General features: G+C 39.6%; 1 protein-coding gene across 4 annotated transcripts in view; it reads right to left on the reverse strand.

The window, feature by feature from the left end:
• LOC114691797 (ATP-binding cassette sub-family G member 3-like) overlaps positions 1-24,548 on the reverse strand; it is a 91,419-nt gene that overhangs the window by 53,446 nt on the left and 13,425 nt on the right. For 3 of the 4 annotated variants that reach the window (XM_028867324.2, XM_037209256.1, XM_037209257.1), the window contains 4 exons: positions 10,000-10,221; positions 7,828-7,887; positions 6,733-6,847; positions 6,035-6,187 (listed from right to left, as the gene is read on the reverse strand). In XM_028867324.2, the coding sequence (XP_028723157.1) occupies positions 6,035-6,187; positions 6,733-6,847; positions 7,828-7,887; positions 10,000-10,202 (531 nt within the window). In that variant the 5' untranslated portion in view covers positions 10,203-10,221. The remainder of the gene's footprint in view (positions 1-6,034; positions 6,188-6,732; positions 6,848-7,827; positions 7,888-9,999; positions 10,222-24,548) is intronic. The other variant, XM_037209258.1, reaches the window with a different exon arrangement.

The raw sequence follows: 24,548 nt of genomic DNA on the forward strand, positions 1-24,548 counted from the left end.
CAAATTCTGCAAAGTGAAACACGTCCATCTGCCAGATTTCATTTCTCTGAGTACCCTTTGGGTTACATCCTGCTGGTAATGGCGTTTGATTGTAGAAGAAACAAGTAGGACATTTCTTTACTATTTCTTTGGCTTGTTGCCAGGTTATGGAAAAATCCTTTTTTAAACCTTTACTATTGACATGATGTTTTTTATGAAATTCTGAGGCCTCCAGCACATTTCCTATCAATAATTTATCAATCTCATTATTGCCTTGTGCTAGAGGGCCTGGCAGACCAGTATGGGATCGAATGTGAGATATATATAAAGGATGATTCCTTTTCCTCATTGTGTCTTGTAATTGAATAAATAGTGAAGTTAATTCTGAAGCATCAGGGATAAATTCTGCAGTCTCAATATGTAACACCACTCTTTCAGCATACTGAGAGTCAGTTACTATGTTGAGAGGTTCTGAAAAATCCATTAATACCAACAGAATACCATACAATCCTGATTTTTTTAACTGAATTATACGGATTTTGAACCACTTTACTTAAATTTTCTGATTTGTAACCTGCCGTTCCTTGTTTGTTGGCATCTGTATAAAATGTACGAACTCCAGATATGGGGTTTTGCCATACAATTCGAGGCAAGATCCAGTCAGCTCTCTTTATAAGATCAATTCTATCGCTTTTGGGATATTTGCTGTTAATTTCTCAAAAAAAAAAATTACTGCAAGCTCTTTGCCAAGGTTCACTTTCTGTCCATAATTTTTAATGTCCTCCTTAGTTAATGGTAAGACAATTTCTGCTGGGTCTATTCCTGCTAATTGACGAAGCCTCAATTTTCCTTTGCAAATCAAGTCAGAGATTTTTTCCACATAAGTTTTTAATTTTTTATTTGGTTTATTTGGTAAAAATATCCATTCCAATATAATATCTTCCCTCTGCATTAATATTCCAGTAGGAGAATGCCTAGAAGGCAAAATAACCAAAATGCAATCCAGCTTTGGGTCAATACGATCCACGTGCCCTTCATGCACTTTCTTTTCTACCAAGGCCAATTCTTTCTCAGCTTCAGGTGATAATTCTCTTGGACTATTTAAGTCCTTGTCACCTTCTAAGGTTTTGAACAAATTAGTCAGTTCATCATTTTTTACCCCAACAATAGTTCTTAGATGAGAAATATCTCCAAATAATCTTTGAAAGTCATTAAGAGTCTGTAGTCTATCTCTCCTAATTTGCACCTTTTGGGGTCTAATTTTTTGTAGCTCTATTTTATATCCTAAATAATTAATAAAATCTCCTCTTTGTATTTTTTCAGGGGCAATTTGTAATCCCCAGCAAGGCAAAATTTTCTTTACTTCTTCAAACATTCTTTCTAAAGTATCTGCATTTGAGTCAGCTAGTAAAATATCGTCCATATAATGATAAATTATAGATTTAGGAAATTTTTTACATATCACTTCCAATGGCTGTTGTACAAAATATTGGCACAGAGTTGGGCTATTCAACATTCCCTGTGGGAGGACCCTCCATTGAAATCTTTTAACCGGTTGAGAATTATTATAAGTAGGCACTGTAAAAGCAAATCTTTCTCTGTCTTTTTCTTGTAAGGGTATTGAAAAGAAATAGTCTTTTAAATCAATAACTATGAGAGGCCATCCTTTTGGTAATAGAGTAGGCAAAGGCATCCCAGATTGTAGAAAGCCCATTGGCTGAATTACTTTGTTAATTGCTCTAAGGTCTGTTACCATTCTCCATTTACCATATTTCTTTTTAATAACAAATACAGGATAATCCCAAGGGCTGGTTGATTCTTCAATATGCTGAGCATTTAACTGTTCTTCTACCAGCTCTTCTAAATCCTGGAGTTTCTCAGTTGTTAAAGGCCATTGCTGGACCCATACAGGCTTGTCTGTTAACCATTTTAAAGGTAAGGCTGTTGGTGTCTTTGGAAGATCATCAGTTATTGTGCCCTGTTCTTGTATAATATGGATGGCTGGTGACCACTCATTAGAACAATACCTTCTAATATTTCTCTCAGTAACATGTGCTAGTTTATGATTTGTTTCTGAGATTGGAGGGATGTTAATCTGAGTATTCCATTGTTGCAACAAGTCTCGACCCCACAGGTTCATAGTTATGTTAGCCGCATATGGTTTTAATTGTCCTCTCTGTCCTTCTGGACCTATACATTCGAGCTATCTTGCACTCTGTTTCACCTGAGATAATGTCCCAATTCCTAACAGTTGAACGTTTACATCCTGAAGAGGCCAAGTTGGATGCCAAAATTCTGGTACAATTATGGTAACGTCCACATCTGTGTCTACCAGAGCAGACAACAAAACACCATTTATTTTTATCGTTAATTTTGGTCTTTGTTCATTAATAGAAGTTTGCCAAAAAAATTTTTCTTTATGTTTTCTCCTGAATTTTCTATTCTCTCTGTTTCGTCATCCTGAGCAGCATGATTTATTCCAATAGGCATTTGGTTATTTAATCGCTCAGAGCAGGGATTTCCTCTATGGCTGCAGGAAAGGTTTGAACTGGATTTGCACTGGGGGCCTGCGCGAGGCCCCTCTGGGAGTTTCCGGAAGACTGAGGCAAAGGATTACCCTGTCTGTCCTTTGTTGATCTACATTCCTTGGTCCAGTGTTTTCCCTTACCATACCTTCTGCATACTCCAGAAGGAAGAGGCATTCTGTTGCCATTGTTCCTTGAAGAAACATTGTTTCTAGGAATGACCTATCTACAGTCCCTTTTCAAATGTCCTTGCTTTCCACATCCAAAACATCTAATATTTCTCAAACCTTTTGAAATTGCTTCTCCTACCCACATATCATTATGCTCATCAGCTTCAACATTAACTGTGTCTCTAATCCAATCTTCCAAAGGTGCAGATCTTGCCCTTAATGGCCTGATTATTCTTTTGCATGCTGCATTCACATTCTCAAAGGCCAAAGATTCAATTGTTGCCTTACTAGCTTCTGAATCCAAGACCATTCTCTTTACTGCTGAAGCCAGTTTTTGTAAAAAATCTGTAAAAGACTCTTTTGGGCCTTGCATCACCTTTGTAAATGACTCAGATTTTTTTCCTGGTTCCTCAACTCTGTCCCATGCATTCAAGGCTGCCATTTGACATAAAATTAGGGTTTGGACATCATATAAACATTGTGTTTGTACTGAAGCATATTGGCCTTCTCCAATAAGCTGATCCTGGCAAACTTGTATTCCTTTATCCCTCCATTGTTTTTCTATGTTTTTCGCCTCATCCTTAAACCAGGTCAGAAATTGAAGTCTCTGGCTGGGTTCCAAAACAGCTTGTGCAAGGTCCCGCCAGTCTTGTGGTACAATCCTATTATATGTTGACCAAGAGTTTAACATTTGCTTTACATATGGGGAATGCATGCCATAAGATACTATTACCTCCTTAAACCTTTTTAAATCCAACATTTCAATTGGAGCCCAAATATTTTGTGTAGCCATTTGATCAGGCATCAGCTGTACGGTTACAGGATAAATTAAGGGTGACTGTGTGAAAACAGGCTTTCTTTCTATAACCTTATGATCCAAACTTGAAACAATTTTGCTGTTAATTTCTTCGGTCTGAATTTTTACAGGTTTAACAAGTTGTTCTAAAGCTGTCATCCTGGCAGTTAAATTGACTATCTTTTTAAATAGTAAAATGAGGATAAGCATGGTAATAAACTGCATAATTTGATCAACATTAATCTTCTCATATAGTTGTTCCATTGTCAGAATGTCTAAAATTTCAAACAAAACCCAATTTTCTTTCAGTGTACACATAAAACCCATTTTCTTTTTAATGTGGAAAAAATTTCTCTTTTAAATAGTTTCCTTTAAAATATCTGATATGTTATGACTTACCAAATTTGCGTAGAACAGTAGAAATCCGAGGGGATTTTCAAAACAGCCACCTAGTGTCCGAGGTGTAAATCCAGAGAGAGAGAGAGAGAGAGAGAGAGAGAGAGAGAGAGAGAGAGAGAGAGAGAACGCACAAGAAAGCATAGCCGGCTAAAGCTTAAATCCAGCCATGTGTTCCCTTTTGTGCCGAGTCAAGGCTTGGGTCTGGCTTCCTTAAGCTCCGACCACGTGTGCTGGCTTTACAGGCAGGGCCCTGTTTGGTAGGGCAGGTCTGAGTTATTTGTAGCACCGGCTTTAAGCAAGCAGCTCACAGTTAGTCCGGCCTGAGGCCAAGCAGACCTAGGCCCGGGCTAGGAAACCAACCGCTCGGACTAGGGGGCCGCCGCTCTGACTAGTAAGCCGTCCGCCCGGCCTGCTGCCCTTGAGGGAAAGCGGACCTGCCGCCAAGCCAAGAGGTTTTTGATGGATTCTTGTCACGTTGGGCGCCAGATATAGATGTAACCAACAGTCTTATTAAATAAGAAACACAGAACCAATGTAAAAGAGAAAGCCAAGAGGTCAGAGCTCAGAGCTAAAATAACCCTTCCTCCTGCAGTGTCCCAGCTTCCTGAAAGAGAGCTATATCCTGTCTGTCTGTCTTTTTATAGTATTTTGTTCTGCCTTCTCATTGGTTGTAAACCCAAACACGTGACTGCCTCGTCACTGTCTATAGGTACAGCCCCCCAGGTCTTAAAAGCATATGTCTCCAATGCTGGCTGGATCCCTGAACACACAGAGATCTATGGGATTAAAGGCGTGTGCCACCACCGCCACACTCTTGCTATGGCTCTAATAGCTCTGACCCCCGGGTAACTTTATTTATTAACATATAATCAAAATCACATTTCAGTACAATTAGATTACCACCACAGATATCACTAATTTTTAAAGACTAGGAATAATTAAGTATTTATGAGTAAAGTATTACCTAACAGTCTTTTAAAATACGTTAGTAAAAACTAGTTAGCTATGACATAGTTAGCTGTGAAGTTCACCACTTCTCTATTACCCCTCCTGATCCTACACAAATCCTCACAGGAGTCACCAGGTCCACTCTGTTGCTCTTGCTCAAGTTTGTATCATTAAAACCTAACACAGGAGCTGGGAATAAATATTGACAGAAGATAAAGAAGGAGGGAGTGGGGGCAAAAGCTATCCTAGGTTTCCATCCAGTTACAAAGATAAAATGATCTTGAAAAAGTAAACAAGGAGTGAAAGGTTTTATTTCAGCATAAAATTTAAAAGTACAGTCGACCATTGCAGAGAAGTCCAGGCAGGAAGCCGATGCAGCCGGTTACATCCAGTCAAGAGCACAGAGAGGATGAATGCATGCAAGCCTGTCAGTGTTCAACTCACTTTCCCCATTCTCATGACACCCAGGACCCAAACCCAAAGAATGGTGCTGCCTAGGTGGGCTGGGTCTTTCCACATCACTTAACCCAATCAAGACAGTCACCTACAGAAATGCCCACAAGCCAACTAACTACAATTCCTCATTGAGACTGTCTTCTAGATGATTCCAGGTGGCTCCAGACTGTGTCAAGGTGAAAGCTGACACTAGCCACCAAAGACAGGATGAAATAAAAACACAGAAAGGCTACAGAAAATAACAAGCACTGAACAAGTCAGAACTAAATGCTAAAGAGACCAGGTACCACACTGGAGGGAATAAATGCAGAGTGAAACACAGAGCCAGAGTCCTCAATCCCACATCATGTGTCAGTCCAGAAAGCATTCTGAAACAGCAAAGGGACAAGTCCTCGGGGAAGAGACAATCAACAGAAGAAAGCCCTTGTCAGATTCTCCATGAGTCAAGAGTTTAAGTCTGAGGAGGAGGAGGAGGCTCTTGTGAGTAACTTGGAAATGGCCATGTGAGGAACACTTTTCCCTCCTGGATCACACTCCATTCCCAGGTTTAACCATTGTAAGAAGGCTTCCCAGCTCAATCTCCACTGTACATCATGTAACCAGCCACTCATTAATACAGAGAGCAGCCACCTGGACCACACACATTCTAGGAAACTGATGACTGAGGGTCTTGTTATCAACATGGGATTTGGGGTTTGTTGTTGTTGTTGTGTTTTGTTTTATTTTTGGTCTGAATTTATCAAGATTTTTCTTCATGTTACCTTGACATTTGACACTTCATCCAGATGCAGAAGTTCAAGGACCTCATCAATTCGTCTTTTTCTTTCATCTCTTGTTATAGTCATTGGAAGTCGAAGAGCTGCTGAGAACTCTATATTGTCTCTCACAGTCACCGAGCACATCACCTCGTCATTCTTAAGGTTAAATAGTATTTAAATTAAATATGGTTATCACTAAGACAAACATTTTAACAAATGTAACATAATTCTCATATAAACCACACACAATGTAATACTCTACTGAAAAAAAAAGCTTTCAGTGTTACTAATCTCAAGTCTAGAGCCTGAAGAAATCATTTCACACACACACACACCATCTTATTTGCCTTCCAAGAGATTTAGCAGGTGACTGCTACCTGCAATTATTTGTAGAAAACAGCTTCTAAGCAGTGGAGAAAGATGAGGAAAGGGCAAAATCAGACAACAGAAATCCTTTGTAGAAATAAATCACAGCTGTAGTTACTAATGCTGTTCTACAGCTGTCAGACTCCAGTCCTTCCTCATCTTCCTATTTAATAATGTCAGCCTCAGGCTAATCAGTCATTAGGAAATGCTGGTGTAGAGAAAGTTGGGACTGTATTCTGTCATGTAATTAATTGGAAGCACACAAATCTATAAGCTGAGCATCTACCCATACAGAAGCAGGGGAAATATAAAATTATAAACCCACCAACACTTACTTGTGGTACATAACCAGAAGTACATTTGAAATTAGCAGGTCGAGGTTTCCCATTTATCAAAATATCTCCTGATAATCCACGTGGATCTTTCCTTGCAGCTAAGACATCTAGTAACCTACAAAGGGTTATATATGTTGTATAGTTTATTTTCTCCCTTCAGTAAAAGCTATCAACTTTTAACTACTCAAAAAACAAAAATTCTGCATATCATAAGCTTAACTGAAATCACTCACACACACACACACACACACACACACACACACACACACACACACACTGCTTTCTGCTCATTGTGTGCTCTAACACAGCCCAGACTTATGAATGCAAGACGTGATCCTCATGCCTGTCCATCCCTGCAATCTGACCTTGGGACTCAAACTCATAATGAGCTGTTGGATTTTGAGAATTGGGCCTAGTGATGATTTCTTGTTCCCAGAAAACTTTGCTCCATCTTCTAATTTTAATATTATCTCCCCGAAATAATAATATGACCCAACACCATATACAATCACTCTTTCATTTCCTATCAGTAAAGTGGACCTAGTAAGACTTTCTGTTCTTGGCAGAAAATTAAATGCACCATCCTGCACATTTTCCACAGCATGTGGGACCAGACTCACACATATATACTCACAGGTACTCACACAATATTTACAGACTCACACATACATACAGATATACTCACACAATACTTACAGACTCACACATATATGCTCACATCTATACTCACACAATACTTACAGACTCAAAATTACATACTCACACAATACTTACAGACTCACACATATATACTCATGGGTACACTCACACAATACTTACAGACTCAAACATATATACTCACAGTTACACTCACACAATGCTTACAGACTCAACATACATACTCACAGATATATTCACACAATACTTACAGACTCACACATATATACTCACACAGTAGTTACAGACTCACACATATATACTCACACATATACTCACACAGTACTTACAAACTCACACATATACACTCACACAATACTTAAATAACGCCTGTGGAAGTGATTTTACAGCACAGAAACTGGATACAAAGGGCTCGCATGTGCTTTCCGTTATACTCACCAAGATCTGCTCCCATCTTCAGGTCCCATGATGGCATTGAGGCCAGGTCTCATGATCCCACTGCAAACACAAAGTCATACTGGTTGATTTTTCTATTTAAAGAAGTTATATTAGCTTAGTGTCTACACTGAATATTCTATTGAAAGTGGATGGAATTGTACACACATAATTAGTACAAACTCAAAGGAAAAAATTTAATGTTAATATAAGTATATTGTTTATGATGAGAGATGTTGGATGCTAGTGGAGACTCATCAGAAATATGCCTCACATATCACAAAATCCTTTTTGTTTATTATTTAAATGGCTTCTCTTATTAAAACATGGTGCATCTAAGTTCAGTGTTCCTTGAAGCAAGCAGTAGGTTCTCATGAAGTCTCTATTACACATATGGGCTTTATGTGTCAAGTACACAACAGCTTCTTGCTCATGTTTGATGATCAGTGTCTTCATACAGCCCTGATTACTGCCTCGTAAACCTCATCACAACAAACCAATGATTCATGGGATATCAGTAGCAGTGTCATTACTATTAAAATAGAATCAAATCAAAATCAATGCATCTTAAATAGAAATCCAAAGACTAGAAAGAAGTTCTCCAAAGGACAGGAGAGAATTACCAAGTTTAACATTCAAAACAAAACAAATCACCACCTTAATGAAAATAGGAAAGCTAAATACAAAACCAAAAAAAAAAAATGATGACTTCCTTTCCTGATAATGTGAATAGAATACTCTCAGTTTAGAATTGGGAGACTCAAAAAAAACCAAAAAAAAAAAAAAAAAAAAAAATAGAATTGGGAGACATCCCTCAAGTAGAGGACATTCTTCATGGATGTATAGGTACAGCACAAACACAAGGTATGTCAGAAAACTGATTGATTCACAGTAGTGAATATTCAGATTAAAAAGGCATATTCTTATAGAAAACTTAGCTACATTCCTATTTCTTATTTCAATCCAGATAATGTGTCAATCCTTTGCCCTGCTCATTCCCCTCTTAGTAAGAAAATGATGGAAGTTCTGGTGGAGGAGCAGAAATGACCAGTGCCATAAAACAGAGGCCATGGTTGGGGTTGGGAGGAAGAGTCTATGCAGACTGAGCAGGGAATCTTGGTGTGTGTGCTCTGTCCTCAGAAATTTGTCGGAACCATGCCTTCTCTATGTTATGGAACAATGTGTGGAATCTTGGTTTTAGCTCTTCTTAGCTCTTAATGAATTTTGACCAAATACATGAGGATCCAGACTTCCTGCTGTTGGGACTTCCTCATTGCTTCCATCTCATCACTTGTAACTGACCCAGACAGCCTGTCAGAAACTCTCAGTTCAGCTATAAGAGTGCATGTGTGGACAGACATATACAATTCTTTTATATATTCAAATTTCTAGGTATTATATTTTCAATATTTCCTCATCATACTTTGATTTTAATAGTGTCTTTGATATTATGTTTTAATCCCTAGTTGAATTTTATTGAATTAAAATAATTTCTCATGGTGTTTTTGGTGTGTAATATGTCTAAGGGATTGTCAAGCTTGTTTGTGTTTTCAAAAAACCAACTTTTGTGTCATTAATCCAATAAGTTGTTCTTTTAGTCTCTATCTCATTAATTTCACTGTGATCATGAATCTATCTGCATATGACAAAGTGAGGCTGGGGGATGTTTCATTGGGTAAAGCACTTGCTGTGTGAGGGTGAGAACCTAAGTTAAACATCCAGAATTCACATGACCTTCGGTGCAGTAGTGGCCACCTGTAACTCCATGCTCTATGGAGAGATGGAGACAGAGACAGGAGAATCCCAGGACACTTGAAGACTGCTAGCCTGGGGCACCCAGCAGTGAACAGTGAGAGACTGTGTCTGCAACATGATAGAAGGTGAAGACCAATGCTCAAGGTTGTCCTGTGATGTCCTTGTGCCATGGGTGTGTCATAGTGTCCTCACATCTGCACATGTGAACTTGTACACACACATACACTTACACACACATGTAAACAGATATAAGGATATATACTTACACACCCATATAAACAGATATACACACATACACTTAAACACACAATAAACAGAGATATACACTGAACACACACAAACACACACACAGCTTATGATAATAGACAACTTGTTGAAAAAGTTATAAAATATGCTGATATCTTTAGTTCATGCCCATACTTGACATTAGATAGTCTTTCTTTCTCCTCTGTTTTTTTACAAAATGGAAAGCCACTCTGCACTGTCTCTCGATAGCTGATGTTATGAAAACTCAACACAGCCTCTCCAGTCAATGTGTCTGGGTCACTGGAGTCCATTCCAGGAAGGTCACTGGGATTTCTTTCTATCATTGGGATTGCAACAGGGTCATTATTGGAAGACATCTCAAGAGGTTCTTCCTTCCTGTAGAAGGAACAGCAATAGTGAGTTGATGGTCTACACACACATCATTATTACACAGCACAGCACACTTCAGGATTGTTTTAGACTATGAAGTCATAGGCAGATTCCTTCCTGATTAACAGTCCATATGGCTATGATTACCTAAGGACCCAATGAGAAGCAGACGGAACTGAGTACATAGACTCCCCTTAGACACCAAATTCCTAAGAAACAAATGAGCCCTAATGAGCAGAATATACATGTGATTCATAATTCATAAAGGAAGAAGGGGACAGACGAGTGGGCAGATTTGCCTTACTTGAAAAGCATATTATGATATAATGTAAGTTCAGATGTAGACTACATGACCACATTACCACATGTGTGTGCATGTATTTGTGTGTGTGTGTGTGTGTGTGTGTGTGTGTGCATGTGTGTGTCTGATTATGGGGTATAACATAATAATAAGTTGCCCTTGCACAGTGATCAGGAGAAATTTCTGGTATTTCCAGACTCAAACTGTACCTCTGGTCATTAGGCATCTTCAGAAGCCGAGAAGATGAACTGGTGACAATGACATCAACATTGCTGGAATGGGAATGTTGAAATTCTAGCAAGACTTAGATTTTAAGATGACAATAATTAGGGACACCAAATCAGTAGCTAAGCAGCTTAAGACTTTCAAGGAAAAAGAATACAAATGAAATTTAAATGTCTCTTTTCACAGGTTATTAATGTCTGCTTTAAAGTAAGACCTTTAGTGAAATGAGCTTGTAAAACAGTTTAAAATACCATCTTCAACACAGCTGGCTTTCCTTTCTAAGAGCTGACATCTTGGTGGTCAGCTCCTGCCTGTGAGGGACCAGCCGCTCAGGCAAGGCTCCTCCAGGAGCCACCTTAAAGCAGACAGGGTGGGAGCAGCTGTGTGAAGAGCTCTGATGACACCAACCAAAGCAGCCAGGGCTGAGGGACAGCAGCACTGGAGCCAACCCAGCCCCCTCCTGCCTTCCCTCCTGCCATGAGCACCTAAACCCTCAAAAGTACAGGGTGACTCCAGGAAAGGCAGGAAAACAAAACCTGCTAAACACATCTGGCATATGCCCTGTTATTCCTGGGAAAACCATTAGCAATCTGTCACCAGGCAAACCTGGATCCTCAGAACAATGGCATGCTCTAAACCCTGTGCCTTGAGGTCCAGAGGGCTGATGAGGCCTTGGGAATTCAGACAAACCAAACTATGGGGCCAAGCCTCTGCCACATCAGTGTGCTCTACTCAGACATTGCTGGAAGAATGTAAATCTTTCCTGTTCAAAACTGTTATCCAAAATTTCAATTACAAATTTCTAGGCATGTCAATAAACAAGATTAAGTATTCCTGAAGTGAGATCATAGAAAAAGGTTCTCAAGTAATCTAGACTGCAATTAGCAATCATAAATAATAGGGCAATTGATTGCTACACTCAAAGATAGAAAGGAATTACAGATTTCTCATCACAGGACACAAAATCTGCTTTAAAAACAATCATAATTAAGATTTCAGAAATGCATTTAGCAACCACCCAAACACTGATAGATTAGGAAGGAGAACTGGAAAAATACACAACTGATATTGAAATGAAAACCATTCTGGATGAGAATTATCATAGGAAAAAAGAAGCTCCAAGTTGGAAAGACAGAGAGGTACATGAGAGCATAAGAAGTCTGCAGGACTTGACAACAGGGTCTGAAGTAATTGAACAAGATCTCCTGTGAGGGGGAACCTGCGGAAGACAACCAGCACATAGAGAATCACTGGCCTGGGCCTGAGAGGACAGGACAGTGCATGTGCAGCCTGTGTGAGGCCAGGGCAGCAACTCCAAGGTCAAAGAGGCTGCCCTGGTGACAACAGGCTGTCAGGAGGAACCCATCACTCTCATGAGCCTAAATCCAGCTCGGGTATTCCACCTGACACTGTCTCCTCCTGCATGGCAGAGCAGTACTGAGATAAATCATTGAATCAATCACTGTCATGGGGATGCCATGGGAAAAACATGCATGGATACACTTATGTCGTTCACATGTCAGATTATTGAAGAACAATGCATTCACAAGCTGCATCAACTTTCTTGCCTTTCATTTCACAGGCACTTTTGTTTTTTGTTTGTTTGTTTGTTTTTGTTTGTTTAGTTTTGTTTTGTTTTTGAGACTTGTGCTTTTGGCAAGTGTAAACTGGTTCCTTCCCATCTGAGTGACCACTATTGCCTCTCAGATCACAGACTGTATTGAACACAGTGATACACAGTATCAAGAATGGTTACAGTGGTGCAAGGTTAAAGCAGAGTTGTGGAAGAAAAAACAGAGTTGATACACATGCAGCAGAGAGAGCTGTTCTAGAACAGGGTGGCCAATAAATACTCAATTGGTTCAAGGCACAGTGTCAGTTCAAGATACAGAGAGGGTTCAAGGGGCAGATTGCTCCACACCTCAGAGCTGACTCCAGGCATAAGGGGTCTGAACAAATGAGAGCTCAAGTGAGCCTCTTCACTTATGTGGTCATGGTGAGCAGAAGTCCTGGGGTCAGAGTTGAGAGTCTGTTGCCTTGTGTCTAGTTATGCAAACCTCAGGTGGCCTGATGATGGCTCAGTGGATATAATCCAAGTGAGGGCATGACAGCGCTTATTGCTCTGGTGTTCTGGACAAGGACACAAGCTTGATTTCTTAGGCAAGGTCTTCAAACATCCATGGGTCTAGATGTTCCCAGCTTGATATGCTTATAGGTAGGTATTTGTATTAATAAGTTATTTATCAATCTATGTTTTACTATCTGTGCTGGACACTTATACACATAAGTTACAGAGTCATTTTGTATCAGCATTTGCTTTCAAAATGAAGCAAACCACTGCAGTACAAAATAGAGTCACTCAAGGCAAGGCACACTCTGAAAACTACTGTCCTATGTAATACAAAGGAACATGGCTAGGCACAGCCCAAGCTCTACACACTTGGTCTCTCACAGTGCTAGAACCAGGAGCTTCTGTTCTCTGAGTTTGAGCTGTGGTGGGGATCCAAAACCATCAAGCACATGTCACGGTGCCCTGGGATGCACTGGGTGGTGGGCAACGATGAGGCACAGCCGTGCAGGTGGGAGTGACTGACAGACACACTCCTGGCTCAGGCTGTGGAGGCCTGAGGACAGGCAGCCCTGCCTCCTGTACTGGGAATGACATGGCTCCTGTGGATGACTGCTGAGCCTGAGAGTTCTGAGCAGGTGGCTGAAAGATTCTTTGGTTTGTGAAACTGCCTCATGCTGCAATTTGTGTGCAGTAGACAGGGGCTGAGAACTCGGAACCCCAGTGAAAGGATGACTCCATTTCCACAGACTCTTCCTTATTGCATGGTGGTTTGCTGTAACATGAATCTTATAAGGGGTGAATGCTGAAAGATCAGAGAAACAGAACAAGCCACAGCTAACCTCACCTCAACAACTCCTCAGCTGATCTCAAAGTGGAAGCCTCTGTATCCTCATCCGAATGGATCTCAGCTGAACTGCTGCTCAGAAGCCTAAGTCCTGGTCCTCACTCCTTAAATACCTTTCTGCTTCCTGCCATCACTTCCTGGGATTAAAGGCATGTGTCACCATGCCTGGCTGTTTCCAGTGTGGCTTTGAACTCACAGAGATCCAGATGGATCTCTGCCTTCAGAATGCTAGGATTAAAGGCATGTGTGCTACCATTTTCTGGCCTCTATGTCTGTTCAGCAGCTGTTCTGTTCTCTGACCCCAGATAAGTTTATTAAGGTGCACAATATATTGGGGAACACAATATCACACAGTTTACTGCCAGATAGGATCTGAAAATGCTTAGGCACACAGCTCAGCTCCCAGGACTTCTCTCCATTGCAGAACTCCATGCTCTGTTTGGGATCCCCACTTCCCCCAAAGCATCCGGGAGACAAGGCTTTGTTTAGACAAACCCACAAACAGTGCCTACCTGGACTACAGGCTGCAAAGACCTCTAGGGCTAGCAGTGGCAAAGAGTATACAAAAAAGTTCTTTAGTGTGAATGATGCTCTGGTACTATATTGTTTTTAATCTCTTGCTCTTTTCTCTTATTCTACTTTTTGTTTTTCTAATCTTATTTTCTACACCTTTTTGTTGTTTATTTGAGACAGAGTTTCTCTGGGAAGCCCTAGCTGCGGGGGGAGGGGGGGGGACACGGGACATGACACACACTACACTCATTCTGTAGACCAGGCTGGCCTTATATTGCCTCTGCCTCCTGAGTGCTGGGATTAAAAGTGTGCATCACCACCTCCTGTCCATATCTCATTATTGTGGGAAATTTGTGCCGGTATTGTTACTGTGGTTTATTTCCTGCACTGTGGCCAGTGCTGGGAATTAAGTCCTCTCTAGAAGGAAGCTTAACAATAAATCCTCACATTGATGTGTAAAATAGATTCACTCCCACAGGTGCACAAACTCCAACAACAAAACACAAGAATGTGAGGAAACAAATGATCACAACACGACAGCAACAGAATGGAAACATTTAATTAGGTAAAGTGCAGAAGAAATCTTTCAAGAGTTAACATTAAAAGGATTGAAACTTCAAAAAGATACACAGCTGAAGGAAATAAGCAAAACAATATAGGATATGAGTGATAATAGAAAATTTTTAAAAATGAAAATTTTGGAAAAGTGCAAATAAATTTTTTAAAATTCAGGAGAAAGCATCATCAACAGACTAAATTAACTGAAAGATAAAATATCAGGGCCTCAAAGGTTAATGAGTTATTGATTTCAGAGAGGAATAAAGAAAATTATGATGACCTCCAGGACATAACAGACAGACCAAACAGAAACATTATTTTGAACAGAATACTAAAGTAGAGACTAAATATATGGAAAACCTATTCGTTTAAGCAATATCATAAAATGTTCTGTATCTATTGAAATATTAGGACATCCAGGTACAGAGGTAATGCAATATCATAAAATGTTCTGTATCTATTGAAATATTAGGACATCCAGGTACAGAGGTAATTTAGACCACCACATAACTATAAACAGAAAATAATCTTAAGATTACTATATAAGCCCTGTATAACCGAGTATTGCTTTCATGGGGGGAGCACTGAGTTGAGGGAGGACACCGTGGCGAGAGAAGAAATCAATCACAAGACTATAAAAGCAGGAACAACTATTAAAACAGCAGAACACAAAACAATAACCGGAATCAGCATTTTCTTACAAGGACTCAACTTGTGGAAGAAAAACTTTAATTGACATTGCATAAAACACCTGTATGAAGTAAAAATTGGTCTTGAATAACATTAGTAGAGAATATGCTCTAGAAAGTGGAGGTAACTGGATGTAAAAATTCTGGCAGCAATTGAATAGACCAGTCACAGATGGTCAGCTGAGGCCAGCATCTAATGAGGACGAAAGCCTTGTCTGTGGCAGATTTTGGACAATGCCTGCAAAAAAATTACACTGTGCATAAACCAAATAGAATCATTTTCACAAGTGTCGTAAGGATTCATACAAAGTCCTTTTCTACATGCACTTCAATTCCACAGCAAGAGTGGCACAGAACACCTAAACACAGAGGAGAGCATTCATGCAAGATACCTAACTCCTTGATCTAATAATGCATACACTTCAAAATGATCACACTATCAATAGACCTAGGGCTTTCTGCAACTACAAGGTGGTGGTCATGGAGAACACAGCCCCCAGTGTCAACAGAAAGCAGCCACCACCTCCTGTGTGTCTTCTCTTTTTGTGTATTTTCTTCTTCATTTTTCTTAATCAACTCTGCTGCTGTTGCTGCTTCTTAGCAAAACTGGTAAAAAACAAAATTGTAATCATTGAACATAGCACTGGCAATCAAGACGTTTATTATACCAGGTGGGATTTTTAGATGGTCCCTGGCGTAATCTTTTTTAAGACATAAGAATGTGGCCTCCTTATTGGCATGAACTGTGGACGATAAATGACAAAACTGAATGTATTACATGAAAAGAATTCAGTCTCAGTAGACGGACCCAGCGGCGGCCTGCAGAGGTAGACGGGCCCAGCAGCAGCTGACAGGAACATACAGGCCCGGCAGCAGACCGCAGAGGTAGACAGGTCCAGGGACGGAGACAAGCAGACGCAGCTTGGAACAGGGACGCCCCTAACCCCAACACCTGGGGAAGAAGCTATCTCCGTGGGTCGGAACCAGAATGAATCTGAACACTCCGTCTGAGGACAACCCAGGGCACAGCTGCTGAACTTGTGAAACCCAACAACTTGGAGGTGTTGATGAGACTACCCTGCTAGCTGAAACCCATCTGGGAGAGGATTCAGATGCTTACAATTTGAAATCTGAAGAAACAAGATCAGCTGAGGAGTTGACAAATGAATAAAACGTGACCTGGGAACACAGAAGAAGGCACTACCCAGCCACCAAACCAGATCACCAGAATAAGTATATAATTCACCAACTGAAATCAGCTGCCCCTGAAGAAATAGCCCAATAGCACCAATTTAACCAAGAACCCCTACTAAACCAAGACTAAAAATTAGAACAAGAGAGGCACTCTCAGACACAGACACCACCTGTACCTCACAGAGGAAGAGATGAGTAGACGCCAGTGCAAAAATACAGGCAACAACATAAAGACCTATATGGCAACATCAGAACCTAGTGATTCTACACCTGCAAGACCTAAACATACCATGACAGAAGAAATCAACCCTAAAAATGACTTTAAGAAGATGATAGAGGCCCTTAAAGAAGAAATAAAACACTCCCTCAAAGAGGAAATAAAAACCTTCCTTAAAGAGGAAATAAAAACTTCCCTTAAAGAGGAAATGAAAAACTCCCTTAAAGAGGAAATAAAAAACTCCCTTAAAGAAATGGAAGAAAAAACAAACAAAAAATGGGAAGAAATCAAATCAAGCCAAGAAAAAGCAATTAAACAGATGAAAGAAACATTCCAAGATCTGAAAAATGAATTTGAGACAATAAAGAAAACACATGGTGAGGGAATGCTGGAAATAGAAATCCTGACTAAACGAACAGGAACTACAGAAACAAGCATAACCAACCAATTGCAAGAGATGGAACAGAGAAACTCTGACACTGAAGACACGATAGAGAAAATAGATACGTCAGTCAAAGAAAACACTAAAGACAAAAAAGTTGTAACACAAAACATCTAGGAAATTTGGGACACCATGAAAAGACCAAACCTAAGAATAATAGGGATAGAAGAAGGAGAAGAATACCAACTCAAAGGCACAGAAAATATATTCAACAAAATCATAGAAGAAAACTTTCCTAACCTAAAGAAAGAAATACCTATGAAGATACAAGAAGCTTACAGAACACCAAATAGGCTGGATCCAAAAAAAAAAAAGTCCCCTCGCCACCTAATAATCAAAACACTAAACACAGAGAACAAAGAAAAAATATTAAGAGCTGCAAAGGAAAAAGACCAAGTAACATATAAAGGTAAACCCATCAGAATAACACCAGACTACTCAATAGAGACTATGAAAGCTAGAAGATCATGGACAAACCTCATGCAGACACTAAGAGACCACGGATGCCAACCCAGACTATTATACCCAGCAAAACTCTCAATCACCATAGGCAGAGTAAATAAAATATTCCAAGATAAAACCAGATTTAATCAATACCTGTCCACAAACCCAGCCCTACAGAAAGCACTACAAGGGAAAATCCAACCCAAAGAAGCTAAACACATCCATGAAAAATCAAGCAATAGATAATCCCACACCAACATATACCACAGAAGGACAACACAACACAACCACAAAAAATAACAGGAATTAACAATCACTGGTCATTAATATCCATCAATATCAATGGTCTCAACTCACCTATAAAAAGACACAGGCTAACAAAATGGATAAGAAAACAGGACCCATCCATTTGCTGCATACAAGAAACACACCTTAACTCCAAAGACAGATACTAACTCCGAGTAAAGGGCTGGGAAAAGGCTTTCCAAGCAAATGGACCTAAGAAACAAGCTGGTGTAGCTATCCTAATATCTAATAAAATAGACTTCAAACTAAAATCAATCAAAAGAGACCAGGATGGACATTACATTTTTATCACGGGAAAAATCCACCAAGATGAAGTCTCGATTCTAAACATTTAAGCTCCAAATACAAAAGCACCCACATTCATAAAAGAAACACTACTAAAGTTGAAAACGCACATCAAACCCCACACATTAGTAGTGGGAGATTTTAACATACCACTCTCACCAAAAGATAGATCTACCAGACTGAAACTTAACAAAGAAATAAAAGACCTAACAGATGTTATGACTCAAATGGACCTAATAGATATCTACAGAATATTCCATCCTAACACAAAAGAATATAATTTCTTCTCAGCACCCCATGGAACCTTCTCAAAAATTGACCACATGCTTGGACACAAAACAAATCTCAACAGATACAAAAAATTGGAATAACCTCCTGTATCTTATCAGACCACCATGCCTTAAAGTTAGACCTCAACAACAACAAAAATTATAGAAAACCCACAAACTCATGGAAACTGAATAATGCCCACCTGAAACATCAATGGGTCAAGGAAGAAAGAAAGAAAGAAATTAAAGATTTCCTAGAATTCAATGAAAATGAAAGTACAACATACCCAAACTTATGGGACACTATGAAAGCAGCGCTAAGAGGAAAATTCATAGCTCTAAATGCACACATAAAGAAGATGGAGCAATCCCATACCAATGAATTAACAGCACAACTGGAAGCTCTAGAACAAAAAGAAACAAACTCACCCAGGAGAAATAGATGCCAGGAAATAATCAAATTGAGGGCTGAAATCAACGAAATAGAAAACAAGAGAACAATACAAAAAATCAATGAAACAAAGAGTGGGTTCTTTGAAAAAAATCAACAAGATAGACAAACCCCTAGCCAAATTAACCAAAAGGCAAAGAGGGAGCACCCAAATTCACAAAATCAGAAATGAAAAGGGAGACATAACAACAGACAACAAGGAAATCCAGAGACTCATCAGATCATACTTCAGAAACCTGTACTCCACAAAAATGGAAAACCAGGAAGAAATGGACAATTTTCTGGATAAATACCACATACCAAAATTAAATCAAGACCAGATAAACCATTGAAATAGACCAATAACCCCTAAAGAAATAGAAACAGTCATCAAAAGTCTCCCAACCAAAAAAAGCCCAGGACCGGATGGTTTCAGTGCAGAATTCTACCAGACTTTCAAAGAATAACTAATACTAATCCTCTTCAAAGTGTTCCACGCAATAGAAACAGAAGGAACACTACCAAACTCTTTTTATGAGGCTACAATTACCCTGATACCCAAACCACACAAAGATGCAACAAAGAAAGAGAACTACAGATCAATCTCCCTCATGAACATTGATGCAAAAATACTCAATAAAATACTGGCAAACTTAATACAAAACACATCAAAAGTATCATCCACCATGATCAAGTAGGCTTCTTACCAGCGATGCAGGAATGGTTCAACATATGAAAATCTGTCAATGTAACCCACCATATAAACAAACTGAAAGAAAAAAAAATGCATGATCATCTCATTAGATGCTGAAAAAGCCTTTGACAAAATCCAACACCCCTTCATGATAAAGGTCTTAGAAAGATCAGGAATACAAGGAACATTTCTAAACATAATAAAAGCAATTTATAGCAAGCCAACAGCAAACATCAAATTAAATGGAGAGAAACTCAAAGTGATACCACTAAATTCAGGAACAAGACAAGGCTGTCCATTCTCCCCATATTTATTCAATATAGTACTAGAAGTTCTAGCTAGAGCAATAAGACAACAAAAGGAGATCAAAGGGATACAAATTGGCAAGGAAGAAGTCAAACTTTCACTATTTGCAGATGATATGATAGTATACATAAGTGACCCCAAAAACTCTACCAGGGAACTCCTACAGCTGATAAACTCCTTCAGTAAAGTAGCAGGATACAAGATCAACTCAAAAAAATCAGTAGCCCTCCTATACACAAATGATAAAAGGGCTGAGAAAGAAGTCAGAGAAACATCACCCTTTACAATAGCCACAAATAATATAAAATACCTTGGGATAACACTAACTAAACAAGTGAAGGACCGTTTTGATAAGAACTTTAAATCTCTAAAGAAAGAAATTGAAGAAGATATCAGAAAATGGAAGGATCTCCCATGCTCATGGATAGGTAGGATTAACATAGTAAAAATGGCAATCTTACCAAAAGCAATCTACAGATTCAATGCAATCCCCATCAAAATCCCAACACAATTCTTCACAGACTTGGAAAGAAAAATACTCAACTTTATATGGAAAAACAAAAGACCCAGGATAGCTAAAAGAATCCTGTATGATAAAGCAACCTTTGGAGGCATCACCATCCCTGACCTCAAACTCTACTATAGAGCTATAGTAATAAAAACAGCTTGGTACTGGTATTAAAACCGACATATGGACCAATGGAATCAAATTGAAGACCCTGACATTAATCCATGCACATATGAACACCTGTTGTTTGACAAAGGAGCCAAAACTATACAATGGAACAAAGAAAGTATCTTCAACAAATGGTGCTGGCATAACTGGATGTCAATATGTAAAAGATTACAAATAGATCCATATCTGTCACCATGCACAAAACTCAAGTCCAAGTGGATCAAAGACCTAAACATAAATCCAGTTACACTAAACTTAATAGAAAAGAAAATAGGAAGCACTCTTGAACGCATTGGCACTGGAGACCATTTCCTAAATAAAACACCAACAGCACAGACCCTGAGCACAACAATTAATAAATGGGACCTCTCGAAACTGAGAAGCCTTTGCAGGGCAAAAGACACAGTCAATAAGACAAAAAGACAGCCAACAGATTGGGAAAAGATCTTCACCAACCCCACATCTGACAGAGGATTGATCTCCACAATATATAAAGAACTCAAGAAACTAGACATCAAAGTACTGAACAGTCCAATTAAAAAATGGGCTAAAGAGCTAAACAGAGAATTCATGAAACAAGAATCACAAATGGCTGAAAGACATTTAAAGAAATGCTCAACATCCTTAATCATCAGAGAAATGCAAATCAAAACGACTCTGAAATATCACCTTACACCTGTTAGAATGGCTAGGATCAAAAACACCAATGACAACCAATGTTGGAGAGGATGTGGAGCAAAGGGAACACTCCTCCACTGTTGGTGGGAATGTAAACTTGTACAACCACTGTGGAAATCAGTATGGCGGTTTCTCAGAAAATTAGGAATCGAACTACCTCAAGACCCAGCCATCCATACTTGGGCATATACCCAAGGAATGCTGATTCATACCATAAAGATACATGCTCAGCTATGTTCATAGCAGCACTATTTGTAATAGCCAGAACCTGGAAACAACCTGGATGCCCATCAACGGAAGAATGGATGAAAAAAATGTGGTACATATACACAATGGAGTACTACTCAGCAGAGAAAAACAATGAAAGCATGAAATTTGCAGGCAAATGGATGGAACTAGAAAAAAATCATCCTGAGTGAGGTAACCCAAACCCAGAAAGACAGTCATGGTATGTACTCACTCATAGGTGGATTCTAGATATAAAATAAAGAACAATCAGACCACAACCCATAGAACCATGGAGGCTATATATATAGCATGGAGGTTCCTAGGATGACTGTGGCTTATAATAAATTTTAGTTTTACTCAATTATTGAAAAAAATAGCCAAATGAATGGAAATACATGAACTATGAACCAAAGGCTGAGGGGCCCCCAGCTGGATCAGGTCCTCTGAATAGGTGAGACAGTTGATTGGCTTGATCAGTTTGGGAGGCAACTAGGCAGTGGGACCAAGTCCTGTGCTCATTGCATGAATTGGCTGTTTGAAACATGGATCTTATGCAGGGACACTTGACTCAGTCTGGGAGGAAGGGACTGGACCTCCCTGGACTGAGTCTACTAGGTTGATCACAGTCCTCAGGGGAGGACTTGTCCTGGAGGAGGTGGGAATGGAGGGTGGGCTGGGAGTTAGGGTAGGGGGTTGGAGGGGGGAGAATAGGGGAACCCATGACTGATATGTAGAACTGAATGGTATTGTAAAATAAAATATATATATATAAAAAAAGAATTCAGTCTCCAGGGGTGGTTAACAGAGAGAATCCATAAAATAAAACCTTGATTGAACTGGTCGGCTGTGCCGTGCACTTTAATTAGCTTTAATGGAGGACCTGCCATGCCTTCACTGACTTATTAAGTAGTGACCAGAGGAAGTCCACTAAGTCAAAGCAGATATTTAATCCTAGACATTCTGACCTCAGTACGTGCAGTCAACTTTTAACCTATTGCCACCAATTTCTACTAAAAGAATATTTGACTCAAAGGAGAGTATGTGGCATTTCCATCTGTGACTTACAAGTTGTATATTTCTTTGTGATGTATGTGAGCTGTTCTGACTTCACCTGTTCCTGTGTGGTCTTCGTTCACCATGGTGTTCACATGATCCAATGAACGACTGCCCAGAGTGAGGACTATCCAGATTACTCAGCCAGGTAGTAAATGTATGAACACAAAACAACACAAGAGTTGAAATGTTTAATGGGATAGAAATGCAGGTTTTCAAGAGTTGGCATGTCAGTGGCATTTGCAGCTATTTTGGGATTTAAACAGTTGGGAGAGGAGCAAAATGAACTAAATTTTTCTCTTTATTGCCTTCGTACTGTTTTCTTGGTAGTTTCTGGACTGATGCAATGATGTTCTGTTCCTTCCGTATTTATAACGAAACATTTTTTTAGCGTTTCTAAACATAGAATCTACTTGGTTTGAAATTAAGTGGTTGGAACACTGTCTGGATTGTTACTTTAATCATGATGTTGATTGAATGCTTCATGGGGGAAGCCTCCAATCAGCTTTATCAGTCTGACTGTAATGAGCGCAGCATCTAATGTTTGAACTGCTAGTTGGAAAACCAGTGCTTATTTAAGCTCGATTTTGTAACCCAGTAGACTTTGTTGGTTTGAGGTCTGATTCCCTCATCTTACAGAATTACAAATGCTAATGTTGAAATTTGCATATGTTCTTGTGGGAAAAGCCTAGAAGACCAACAGTAGATCAAATAGTGATCCTAGTGTGATTGCAGAAGAGGAAATTTGGGTGCCATAATTTCTTTTCATTGGTGTTGGGCTTTGAATCAGTTGAAATGTATTTCTGTACCACAATGTAAGCTTCAACAAAAGTTTGCTTAATTGTCTAGTAACATCCAAAAAAAGGAAAATAATCTTTTCATATTACACTCTTGGTAAAATGTAGAGAGTGCAGAACAAGAAAAGAATGCTGGAAGATACTAAGAGAAAAGCCAAGTTATTAACAAAGTGCCAGTCTGGCAAACCAGTCAGAACAACAGCACATCCCTTCACAGAAATGCTAAAGGCCAGAACTTGGACCTATGTATTTTGAGCACTCAAAGAAATTAGCTGACAACCAATGTGCCTACAGCAAATTTGTCCTTTATAAAGACCTTCAAGATGAACATAACTAAAGCAATGCTGACCACTGAGGCTGCCATGAGGAAAACACTCACAGGAAAATAAAATCACAAAGGGAGAAGACAGAAAGCTACAATCCCAAGAGCTCAGGAGAAAATAACTCCTGCAGTTCTCAGGAATCAACAGTATTGACTCAGTAAGTGTGCTGGTTAGCTTTTTGTCAACTTGATATACACTGGAGTCATCTGGGAAGAAGAATCCTCAGCTGAGGAATTGCCTCCATCAGCTTGGGGAGTATGTGGGGCATTTTCTTGATTGATGATTGATATGGAATGGCCAAGCCCACTTTTAGGTCCTGGAATGTTTAAGAAAGCAGGCTAAGCAAACAGTGAGGAAAAACTAGTAGCCATAATCTGTGGTGGTATTGTGTTCCCCAAAATATTGTGCACTCTAATAAACTTATCTGGGGTCAGAGACAGAACAGCCACTAGATACAGAGGCCAGAAAATGGTGGCACACACACCTTTAATCCCAGCATTCCAGAGGCATATATCCACCTGGATCTCTGTGAGTTTAAAGCCACACCGGAAACAGCCAGGCATGGTGACTCACACCTTTAACCCCAAAAAGTGAGCCTTTAATCCCAGGAAGTGAGGGCAGAAACCAGAAAGGTATATAAGTCGTGAGGACCAGGAACTAGAGACTGGTTAAGCTTTCAGGCTTTTAGGAGCAATCCATTCAGATGAGGACTCAGAAGCTTCCAGTCTGAGGAAACAGGATCAGCTGAGGAACTGGCAAGGTGAGGTAGCTGTGGCCTGTTCTGCTTCTC

The sequence above is a fragment of the Peromyscus leucopus genome, chromosome 10 (genome assembly GCF_004664715.2).
Source record: "Peromyscus leucopus breed LL Stock chromosome 10, UCI_PerLeu_2.1, whole genome shotgun sequence".
NCBI lineage: Eukaryota > Metazoa > Chordata > Mammalia > Rodentia > Cricetidae > Peromyscus > Peromyscus leucopus.